The 11417-nt window shown below is 39.7% G+C and overlaps 1 protein-coding gene across 2 annotated transcripts; it reads right to left on the reverse strand.

Moving 5' to 3' along the window:
• Positions 1 to 4819: 4819 nt before the first annotated feature.
• Positions 4820 to 6969, reverse strand: LOC104827713 (ubiquitin-conjugating enzyme E2 variant 1D-like). Of its 2 annotated transcripts, none has more exons than XM_010560938.2 (5): positions 6790 to 6969; positions 5936 to 6075; positions 5528 to 5653; positions 5298 to 5424; positions 4820 to 5034 (listed from the first exon to the last, which is right to left on the reverse strand). In XM_010560938.2, the coding sequence occupies exons 2-5, from the start codon at positions 5996 to 5998 to the stop codon at positions 4985 to 4987; spliced, it is 366 nt and encodes a 121-aa protein (XP_010559240.1). In that variant the 5' UTR covers positions 5999 to 6075; positions 6790 to 6969; the 3' UTR covers positions 4820 to 4984. The 2 variants fall into 2 exon arrangements, with proteins under 2 accessions (XP_010559240.1, XP_010559238.1); XM_010560936.2 differs by having other exon boundaries at positions 6812 to 6968.
• Between the last annotated feature and the right edge of the window lie 4448 nt (positions 6970 to 11417).

The following is an 11417-nucleotide window of genomic DNA, read 5'->3' on the forward strand; positions in this document are numbered from 1 at the left end:
GAAGTAGACAACTGGCAAAAGGAGAAGTAGATCTCCACGTTGGGAATGGAGCAAAGGTTGTTGTATTAGCCATAGGGAGTTACGATCTAACTTTACCTTCTGGACTTGTATTGGAGTTGCATGATTGCTATTATGTTCATGCAGTCAGCAAGAACATTATGTCGATTTTATACTTAGACTCGGATGGTTTCAGATTTGTTATTGAGAACAAATGTATATCTATTTATAGAGGTGATTTGGTAAAGGTTACCAGTTTAATGGCCTTTATGTTTTGGATGACGAACCATCAATATACAGGTCTATCTATAACGTTTGTACCAAATGGTTTAAGCCGAACGACTTAAACCCGACCTTCTTCTGGCATCTTGCGAGTCTTGTTTAATGGGTAAGATGACGAAGCATCCTTTCAAGGGGAAAGGATAGAGAGCGACAGAGTTATTGGACCTGATACATAGTGATGTATGTGGACCAATGAGCTGTCCAGCTAGAGGAAGTTATATGTATTTTATTACGTTCACTGATGATTTCAGTCGATACGGTTATGTCTATTTGATAAGACATAAGTCTGAAACACTTGAAATATTCAAGGCTTTCAGAAACGAAGTACAGAACCAGCTTGGCAAGACGATCAAGACACTTCGATCCGATCGTGGTGGCGAGTATATGAGCCAAGAGTTCTCTGACTATCTGGTTGATTGTAGTATTGTATCACAATTAACTCCTCCTAGAACGCCGCAGTGGAATGGCGTGTCTGAACGGAGGAACCGAACACTGTTAGACATGGTTCGGTCTATGATGAGTCAGACAGAGCTTCCGAAGTCCTTTTGGGGCTACGCTTTAGAGACCGCTGCGTACCTGCTGATCAGGAGTCCAACGAAGTCGGCTGAAACGATGCCATCTGATATATGGACGGGGAAGTGTCCCGCATTGTTGTTGGTTAGAATTTGGGGTTGCGACGCTTATGTGAAGCGTCAGATGACTGATAAGTTATCCTCCAAATCTGATAAGTGTTTATTTGTAGGCCACCCTAAGGAAACTAAGGGTTACCACTTCTATATTCCGACAGAGAACAAAGTGTTCATTGCCAGGAATGCGACTTTTATGGAGCGAGAGTTCGTCTCCAAAAGAGTCAGTGGGAGTAGGATCGAACTTGAGGAAGTTCGAGAGCAGCAAGTAGACGCTAAGCCGAGTGAACAAGTTGAAGAAGTTCAACCTGTTTCACTGCCAGTTGTGACTCAACCTTCGACGAGTGAACATCGGAGATCAGGCAGGATTCGTCAAGAGCCTGTGAGATACAGATTTCTCGTGACTGAGAATGAGGAGCTCATGTTATTGGAACATGATGAGCCTACCACATACCCAGAGGCTATGGAGAATCCGGATTCCGAGAAATGGCGCGAGGCTATGAAGTCCGAGATGCAATCCATGTCAGACAACCAAGTATGGACTCTGGTTGATGCATCTGAAGGGATAAAACCCATCGGATGCAAGTGGATCTTCAAGAAGAAGACCGACATGGATGGCAACGTGCACACGTATAAGGCACGACTTGTGGCGAAAGGATTCCGTCATATTCATGGTATTGACTATGATGAGACCTTTTCGCCTATAGTTATGCTGAAGTCCATCAGGATCCTACCTGGCATAGCCGCATATTACGACCATGAGATATGGAAAATGGATGTCAAGACCGCGTTCCTTAACGGGAACTTGACCGAGGATGTGTACATGACACAACCCGAAGGTTTTATCGATCCAAAGAACCCGGGAAAGGTGTGCAAGCTTCAGAGGTCCATTTATGGACTGAAGCAGGATTCGAGGAGCTGGAACCTTCGCTTTGATGAGACAATCAAAATGTTTGGTTTCTCACAGAATGAAGACGAGCCATGTGTTTACAAGAAGGCAAGTGGGAGCACAGTTGTATTTCTAGTGTTGTACGTGGATGACATTCTCCTTATAGGGAATGACGTTCCTACCTTGCAAGACGTTAAGTCTTGGCTAGGAACACAGTTTTCTATGAAGGACCTGGGAGAAGCGGCCTATATTTTAGGCATAAAGATCTATAAAGATAGATCGAGGCGGCTTCTAGGATTGTGTCAGAGTACTTACATCGATAAGGTCTTGAAACGGTTCAAGATGCAAGATTCTAAGAAAGGAACTTGGATACAGAAGCTGAGTATATTGCAGCGTCGGATGCATCAAAGGAAGCTGTTTGGATCAGGAAGTTTGTTGGCGATTTGGGTATCATTCCTAGTGTTGATAGCCCCATTGCTCAGTATTGTGACAACAATGGAGCGATCGCACAAACGAAAGAACCCAGATCCCATCAACGATCCAAACACATACTCAAAAGGTTTAACCTTATCAGGGAGATCATAAACAGAGGAGACGTGCATATTTGCAGAGTCTCGATAGATGACAACATTGTCGATCCGTTGACGAAACCTCTCCCTTCGTTGAAGCATGAGGGTCATGTTAGGGACATGAGCATTAGATGTTTAGCAGTCCATGATTAGAGTAGGTGGGAGATTGTTGGTTTAGTTCTCTATGATGTATTGTTATGCGAGCTTTATTTAGATACATTTGATGTATTGACACTTTCTATGGTTTATGGATGAGTGTTTTACTCATTACATCTTTTGCATACTTGATATGTTATGATATCCATGTATTGTTATGAACAATACTAAACTCCCTAGTCGTATGTCATTGTGGGAATAATGATATAATAAGACTAGTATGATGTGTGATTGATGATCATAGAGATGATAATAGGTATTGGAAACAATCACAATCATAGGTATTCGTTGGAGAACAGAATACTGGATTGACCCGCATGAGATTTTCACATGGACTAGCATCATGATTTGAATCTCATATGACGGTTCCATGATTGGATCCTAAGACCTGAGATATCTACGGAATCCAATATGAGGAGTTGCATACTTTGAATACGTCAAACGTCCTGCGTAACAGGAGGACTATAAAGGCGTGTATCAGGTACGAAACGAATCATGTGCTGGATTGTAGATAGTCAAGATGTGATTTGTACCTCTCGTAAAAGAGAGAGATATCATTGGGCCTCACGTGTGAGCGAGACTGTGAAATGTGTGGCCGCACTATAGAGGAACGTCGTCTATTTCGTACAGTCGAACTCAGTGAACGAGAAAGCAGTCGAATCAGATAAGGTGGTCAGTCCATGCCTTATGTTCCACTTATGATATCGTGATACAAAAAGATCATCATCCGGAATCATCACTGGTTCGTAAGATCACGAACAAACTCTATTCGAGATAGGTAGTCATAGTGTCTTGTTAGAGACCGTCTATGGCTTGTGTTGGTTTAGTGCTCTATGATGTACTGTTTGTGAGCTTTACTTGGATGCATTTGATATATTGACGCTTTCTATGAGTTTATAGATGAGTGTTTGATTCATTACATGTTTTGCATACTTGCATATGTTATGAAATCCATGTATTGTTATGAACAATACTAAACTCCCTAGTCGGATATCATTGTGGAAATAATGATATAATAAGACTAGTATGATGTGTGATTGATGATCATATAGATGACCATAGGTATTGGATACGATCACAATCATAGGTATTCGTTGGAGAACAGAATACTTGAATGACTCGCATGAGATTGTCACATAGACTAGCTTCATGACTTGAATCTCATATGGCGGTTCCATGATTGGATCCTAAGACCTGAGATATCTACGGAATCCAACATGAGAAGTTGCGTGCATTGAATACGTCAAACGTCCTGCGTAACAGGAGGACTATAAAGGCGTGTATCAGGTACGAAACGAATCATGTGCTGGATTGTAGATAGTCAAGATGGGATTTGTACCTCTCATAAAAGAGAGAGATATCGCTGGGCCCCTGTGTGAGCGAGACTGTAGAAATGTGTGGCCGCACTATAGACGAACGTCGTCTATTTCAGTCGAACTCAGTGAACGAGAAAGCAGTCGAATCAGATAAGGTGGCTTTTCCATGCGTTCGACATATGATATCGTGATAATTTACCTGTGTGACCCGTGACACAAAATGATGTTCGACATACATCCAAAATACAGATCCGATAGAGATCTTTCAGAGACATACCTGTGCAATCTAGAAATTCATCCCCGGTCAAAATGATCGTCATGATATTATCTGACAATGCAACGGTCAACACTGTTGACCGTTGACGCGTAGCTTGCGAGATAGATAATGAGAGCGATGATTAAAAAAATGAGATCCTCGAGAAGATTATTGATATAGAGTTTGGTATATGAAAATCAAATAAAATGTGATAGCTATTTATAGAGATATGAAAAGTCATACTTGAACATGAAATAAATACTATAATAATTAATAAATACATTTTAAAGAGATTGAATACTGAATACGGGAATAAGGGATGTCTCATTCTTGAAAAATGTATTTCACAACATTTTTGCATTAAATTTGTATAAATAAATATATGGAACATGTGTGGATCCCGTATTAGGAGAACTCTTCTTTTATATATAAAAATAAAAGATTCTCATGACCTATTCTTCGGAGATTTTTAAATTTTGATTATTATTTTTTATAAACAATTTATTATAAAATTTAATGGAAAGTTCATAAAATATGATTATTTTTAATAAAATTTATTATTACTATAAATAAAATTTATTAATTTATAAAATTATATAAAAAAGTAATAATAAAATTTTCTATTATAAAAAAGTATATTTTTTTTTATCAAAACAAACAATAAGATATTTTCACCTACTATAAGTGAAATAAATATATTTCGTTTTAAATGAGATATTTTCAGGAAATAACATTAATTTCTAGTTCTTCATAAAGAGAAGGGAAAGTTTCCAAATGAGATCAAAAGAACCCAGAGAGAAAAAATTGCACAAGATTAAAACATGGATTCAAAAGGATACTCTGTTTTGATATCTTCCGCACAAAAGGATTCATCTTCAGATGATCAATTAGCATCATACCATCATCATCATCATCATCATCATCATCATCATCATCATCACCACTATCATCATCATCATCATCATCATCATCATCATCATCATCATCATCATCATCATCATCATCATCATCATCATCATCATCATCATCATCCACAAAAGACCGTTTCTTTAGGTTAAAACTTCTCGAGTTAACACAATAGTGAAGAAAACCTCGGGCACAAGGACATTAGTATTATAATGGCGCCATTTCCACAATCCGGGATGAGAAAAAGTTTTGTTTACCACGTGGATGAAGAAGGTTCCGGAAATTACTAGAAGTACGAACCTTCGGGAGGTTGAACGAGCTTCCGGTTATGTGGAGCCGCCATTTCCTTCTTCAGCTGAGTCAGTATACCCTCCATTGTGTACTCCCTAAGCCAGTTTGCAAGAAGCCCAAATTTTTTCGGCTCCACCTATATATATATAACACATTCGATGGTATTAAGAACCGAAACGAGTTGCAGGATGTAAGAGAGGAAGATTTTGAGAAGGGCAGGATTGATGAAATATGCATACCACTCCTGTTTCATGGTTGACACAAGTCATGTTGATGCGTGAATGAAACCGAACTCTAGGGGATTTCTCCGGGTAGTCTTTGTCACAGAAGAGCTTCAACTGATAGATCCTGCCCTCATGCACGGTCTGCCCAAAGAGAAGATAGAAAATTGCTTCTCTCCAAACAAGCAAAAGAGACTAAGACCAGAACTTCAACTCCTTAAAGGACACCGGTAATATGAATGCCTAGTACAATTGTTGTCTTAAGGAGGAAGTAAAAATCTTGACTTATTAGTCGACAATATAAGACCAAAACATACCAGCAGTAGACCTAGACGGGTGGGATTCTGGAGAAATTCAAGTTCCTAGAAACTATCACTAATATGATAATATCATAACGTATGAAGAGAAAAGATACAGAATCTTTACATTGTGAGGACCGATGATAGTGCCAGTCCAAGAGCGCATGTAGATGTCATCTCCATCGTCCATACCATAGCTCACGGTCCCATCTCCAATGCCCTTTTCCCCACGTTCAAGCTCCTCAAGCAACCGGAAGTTCCTTGGAACTACATTGAGACAAGCACAGAGTAACAGAAGAAAACAACTTTAACGACACAATCATTATGGTTAAGCCGACCAAGCAGTGAACTGAAACGCCCTGGCAGAATCACTGCACAATTAGTACGATCGATGCTACTCTCAGTCTGAGCCATCTAAGGATCTGTGCTCTGAAGTTTAATCCATTAAAGCTTCCGATTACGTTTTAAGAAGAACAATGATATTGAGATTCTGAGACTTCACCATGGAAACCGAACCTGTATCACAAAAATCTAAGACCCAAATCCCAAACTCCCGGAATCAATACTCCGATAATCACATGATTCACATTTCAACATGGATTTCAGAAACTTCAACGAAAATCCCATCTCAAGAGTTGGGGCTATCACGAGGAATTGTATTTACAAGTGTATATGAATCAAACGATGAACATTTTCAGACAGAGAACACCGAAACGTGTGTGTTAAAATCATATAAAAACATCAGCGTTGTCGAGTAAATGCATGGAGATTTCAGGCATCGTACTCAGCGAACATTCCACAAAAAACAATGAAATCTGAAGGAACCATACAGATCCAACAATCGAACGAACAAACCTAGTATGAATTCACATCACAGAGCAATACGCAAAACAAAATCACGGAAAATAATCCAAAACCAGAGAATAAACCAGTACAGGATCAGAAGAATTCAATAAAAGAGAGAATTCAACAAGAACAGACCGGGAAGAATCGAGAATTTTACCGACAACACTCGATCCTCCAGAGCCAAGAGTCATGTTAATCAATTGGGCTTTTCGATTCGATTGATTGTTGGATCTGATCGGACAAAGGAAGTCGAAAGAAATCCAGAAAACGAGAGAGAGAGTCTGGTGAGAAGGCAAAGGCAGATGTCAGAATAAGTCGAGCGAACGAGGGCAATTTATGGTAATTCTGGGAAAAATCAAACTGCGTTGAAATATTCTATTTTACTCCTCTAAATTCGTTTTTATTCCAATTTACTACATATACTTTTCATAAATTACAAAAAACCATAAATCTTTTTTATAAATTTATTTAATATTAGAATTTTTTCTTATATAAATCTTATCATAGTTTTGAATAAATCCAAAATATCATAACAATTTATTATAAACTATATGAATTGTTATTTCGGTGGTGCGGAATTTCGTTTTGAAAGGAGCGACGTGCGTTCAAAACGTATGTGTGAAACATATTCGAAAATGCATCTTGTGACATCCCGAGCTAGGATGAGGGTGGTGAATGGTCACCGATGCAAAGGATACGAACAAAGAGCGGCTCTCCAAGTACCGCTAGGTTAGAGGGACATAAGAACGAATCGAACGCATCAGAATGAGAGACAACCGAGGGCTATATAAGTATGAGACTATATGGTCTAAGATAATTTAAAAAGAATTAGTTAAGCTAATCAGAACAACTAGGTGCATTTACTTTTTCTATTGACTATCCTGAGAAAACTCCAAAGTTAAGTGTGCTGAATCTAGAGCAATCTAAGGATGAATGACCTATTGGAAGGTGTCTCGGTATGCGTTTGAGTGAGGACAAACTATGCTGAAAGATCCCATGTTACTGTGTGAGGACAGTTTTAACGTTCGGTAGCGATCGTAGATCGTTACACATCTTATGATCCAACCTTTTTAGCGTGTGACCCTATAAGTTCATTCGATGCGACCGTGATCTCAAAACATCATTTTGACTCATTGATTATAGATGATCTCTAGAAAGACACTACACCCCTCACATTGATAGAGTTTGTGGAAAACGAACAGAGCGATGATATTTCTAACTATGATCCATTTGACACACAATATCTTAGGTCGAGCATAAGGTATGGAGTCAACCACCTTATCAGGTTCGATTGTTTTCTCCTTCATGAGATAATTGAACAGAATAGATGACATTAATCTAAGCTCACCACACAATTCACAGTTTATCTCACTCGAGGGACCCAAGATATCTCTCTCTCACGACGAGAGGGTCAAAATCCACCTAACTATCTACTATCCTCCACATGTCATAGCGTATCCGAGCACAGTAGTTTTAGTAATCCAGTTACGGATAACTTTTGACTGAGTCAGAGTACACTACTACTCATGTCAGATACATATTGATATCTCTAGTCTTAGGATCCGATAGCAAACCATCACATGAGATTTAAGTCATGACTCAGATCCATTTTTGTTGGTTGTGATGCTCTAGGATAATCCTTCATATGATATTTGGACTATGTATCGATTCATTGACTTATAGATGCATGACCTTTCTTGTTATATGATTTGCATATTTGTTTTATATGTTGGGTTTTTCCACGCCTTCTTATGTCACGACTTTCAACCTGAAACTAACCTATTTCTAAGATCTAAGCTCAGTGAAAATATAAATTCATGATTTATTAAAAACCCATATAATAGAAAAATATTAAGCATCATGCATACATAAAATAATAAATAAAACGAATAATAAAGATCTCGAATAGATATACTGATCTTAAAAAACGAGACCGAACTGAATGGCGATGAAAGAGCACCACTGAAAGATGTTACAAGAATATATCCACATTGTGGGGTGGATCCAACAATTGGATCGCCTGTTAGGGCTTGGAAGTCGCTAGTACGGAAAGGTTTCTGAGAGCTTATACTCGTTTTAGACTTTTTAAAGCTCTCTAGATTCCCTAGGACTTGGTGTGTTCAAGTCTTTTGCCAAGCTCTACTTATACAGAGTTTTAAACCCTTGAAAATGGATAAAATTTTCAATGTGGGATTTTTGCTCGGTTACTATTTACCATCGTTATTCACCATTTGGTCGAATTATACTAATTTAATCGAATTCCCGCATAGTTTCATGTTTCGGTTGGATTTCACTAATTCGACCAAATTCGTACGAGTTACACTTACTCAAACGAGTTCAATAGACGTTTTGTTTCATAATTCATTTTTTTAATCCATTTTCACGTTTTAACCCTATGTATGACCATGTAGACTCATTTAATGTAGTTGTTGATGGAATTCCTGGAATCTCAAGAGCGAATCTAATTCCTAAGATATCGGTTCTAGGGTTTGCGCAGCGGATGTAAAACAAAATTTTGATGAAACCCTAAAACCTATCATGCATGATCTTGTAGAAACGTTAGAACGCTTACCTCAATCGATCTGGGGCCTTTATCAATTGATGTGTTCGTCCGATCACGTAAGGCAAGAAGAATACCTCACCCTCTACACGTATCCACACGGCGGAAAGGATTCCAACGGTTGGAACTTGTCTGGTAGGACTGAAGAACACGTTCTTCTTTGCGCAAGGGTTTCAGGGATTTTTCTCTAGTTTTTCCACTCTCAAAAACTCCATAAAGGGTCTGAAAGTTGTACTAAGAAGTTACGAGGCGTTTCCTAAAGTTAATCCCACTGAAAACCCTAATTAGAGTGAGTTTAGAAAATCCCGACGTCTGGACCGATCAGTCTGGAGCTTTTACGTGTGGACCGATCGGTCTAGAACATTTTCCGGACCGAGCAACATTTGCACGTTACCTCTGGACCGACTGGTCCACGTGTCAGGACTGACCGGTCCACGTGTCTGGACCGATCGGTCTGGGTTGGCTGGACCGATCGGTCCAGACCTTCTGGACCGGTCGGTCTGGCCTCCGCTCCACCGGGATTTTCTCGTCTTTTCTGCGCATTCGTCATTTCCTATGTGTGTGATCCTGTAGGCTCATTCGATATAGCAGTATAACCCGAAATCTCTTATTTCGATTATATAAGTCATAGGCGGTCTCTAGCAAGACACTATGACTACCTATCTCGAATAGAGTTTGTTCGTGATCCTACGAACGCCAGTGATTATTTCGATTGATGATCCTTTTGTATCGCGATATCATACGTCGAACATAAGGCATGGACAAGCCACCTTATTTGATTCGACTGCTTTCTTGTTCACTGAGTTCGACTGTCTGAAATAGACGACGTTCGTCTATAGTGAGGCCACACATTTCTACAGTCTCGCTCACACGAGGGGCCCAACGATATCTCTCTCTTTTACGAGGGTACAAATCTCGTCTTGACAATCTACAATCCAGCACATGATTCGTTTCATACCTGATACACGCCTTTATAGTCCTCCTGTTACGCATGACGTTTGACGTATTCAAAGCACGCAACTTCTCATGTTGGATTCTGTAGATATCTCAAGTCTTAGGATCCAATGATGGAACCGTCACATGAGATTCAAGTCATGACGCTAGTCCATGTGACAATCTCATGCGGGTCATCCAGTATTTCGTTCTCCAACGAATACCTATGACTGTGATCGTATCCAATACCTACGATCATCTATATGATCATCAATCACACATCATACTAGTCTTGGTATATCATTATTCCCACAATGATACATGACTAAGGAGTTTAGTATTGTTCATAACAATACATGGATTTCATAACATATCAAGTATGCACAATACGTAATGAATCAAACGTTCATAGAAAGTGTCAATACATCAAATGTATCATAAGAAAGCTCTACAACAGTTCATCATAGAGCACTAAACCAACAATCTCCCACTTGCTCTAATCATGGACTGCTAAACATCTAATGCCCATATCCCTAACATGACCCTTATGCTTCGATGAAGGGAGAGGCTTCGTCAACGGATCAGCAATGTTGTCGTCTGTCGATACTCTGCAAATGTGCACGTCTCCTCTGTCTATGATCTCCCTGATAAGGTGAAATCGTCTGAGTATGTGTTTGGATCGTTGATGGGATCTGAGTTCTTTCGCTTGTGCGATCGCTCCATTATTGTCACAATACAGAGCAATGGGGCTATCAGCACTAGGAATGAGACCCAAGTCACCAACAAACTTTCTGATCCAAATAGTTTCCTTTGCTGCCTCCGACGCTGCAATATACTCAGCTTCTGTAGTAGAATCTACAACGGTCGCGTGCTTGGAACTCTTCCAACTAACAACGCCTCCGTTCAAGTAGAAAACATAGCCAGACTGCGATCTGTAGTGTAACCCTTTACAGCAGTCTCGTCTTCCGACCCACTGTATACCAAGAATACATCCTTAGTCCTTCTCAAGTACTTCAGGATGTTCTTGACGGCGATCCAGTCGACTCACCTGGATCTGACTGGTATCTACTCGTAATGCTCAACGCGTAGGATACATCATGGCATACACGAGCGATCCAATTTCCGAAGCATATGGAATTCGATCCATGCGTTCTCGCTCATCAGGTATCGTAGGACACTGACTCTTGCAGAGAACAGTGCCACTGCTCATCGGTAAGGTTCATTTCTTGGAATCTTGCATCTTGAACCGTTTCAAGACCTTATCGATGTA

This window comes from Tarenaya hassleriana, unplaced genomic scaffold (genome assembly GCF_000463585.1).
Source record: "Tarenaya hassleriana unplaced genomic scaffold, ASM46358v1 Cleome524, whole genome shotgun sequence".
NCBI lineage: Eukaryota > Viridiplantae > Streptophyta > Magnoliopsida > Brassicales > Cleomaceae > Tarenaya > Tarenaya hassleriana.

What these genes read in the sequence shown, in the direction of transcription:
- LOC104827713 (XM_010560936.2), bottom strand. Translation starts at nt 6,845, where the DNA reads ATGACTCTTGGCTCTGGAGGATCGAGTGTTGTCG. An exon ending in CTATCATCGGTCCTCACAAT is followed by an intron (nt 5,654 to 5,935) that starts GTAAAGATTCTG and finishes CTCTTTGGGCAG; the next exon opens with ACCGTGCATGAGGGCAGGAT. An exon ending in GCTCGTTCAACCTCCCGAAG is followed by an intron (nt 5,035 to 5,297) that starts GTTCGTACTTCT and finishes TGATGATGATAG; the next exon opens with TGGTGATGATGATGATGATG.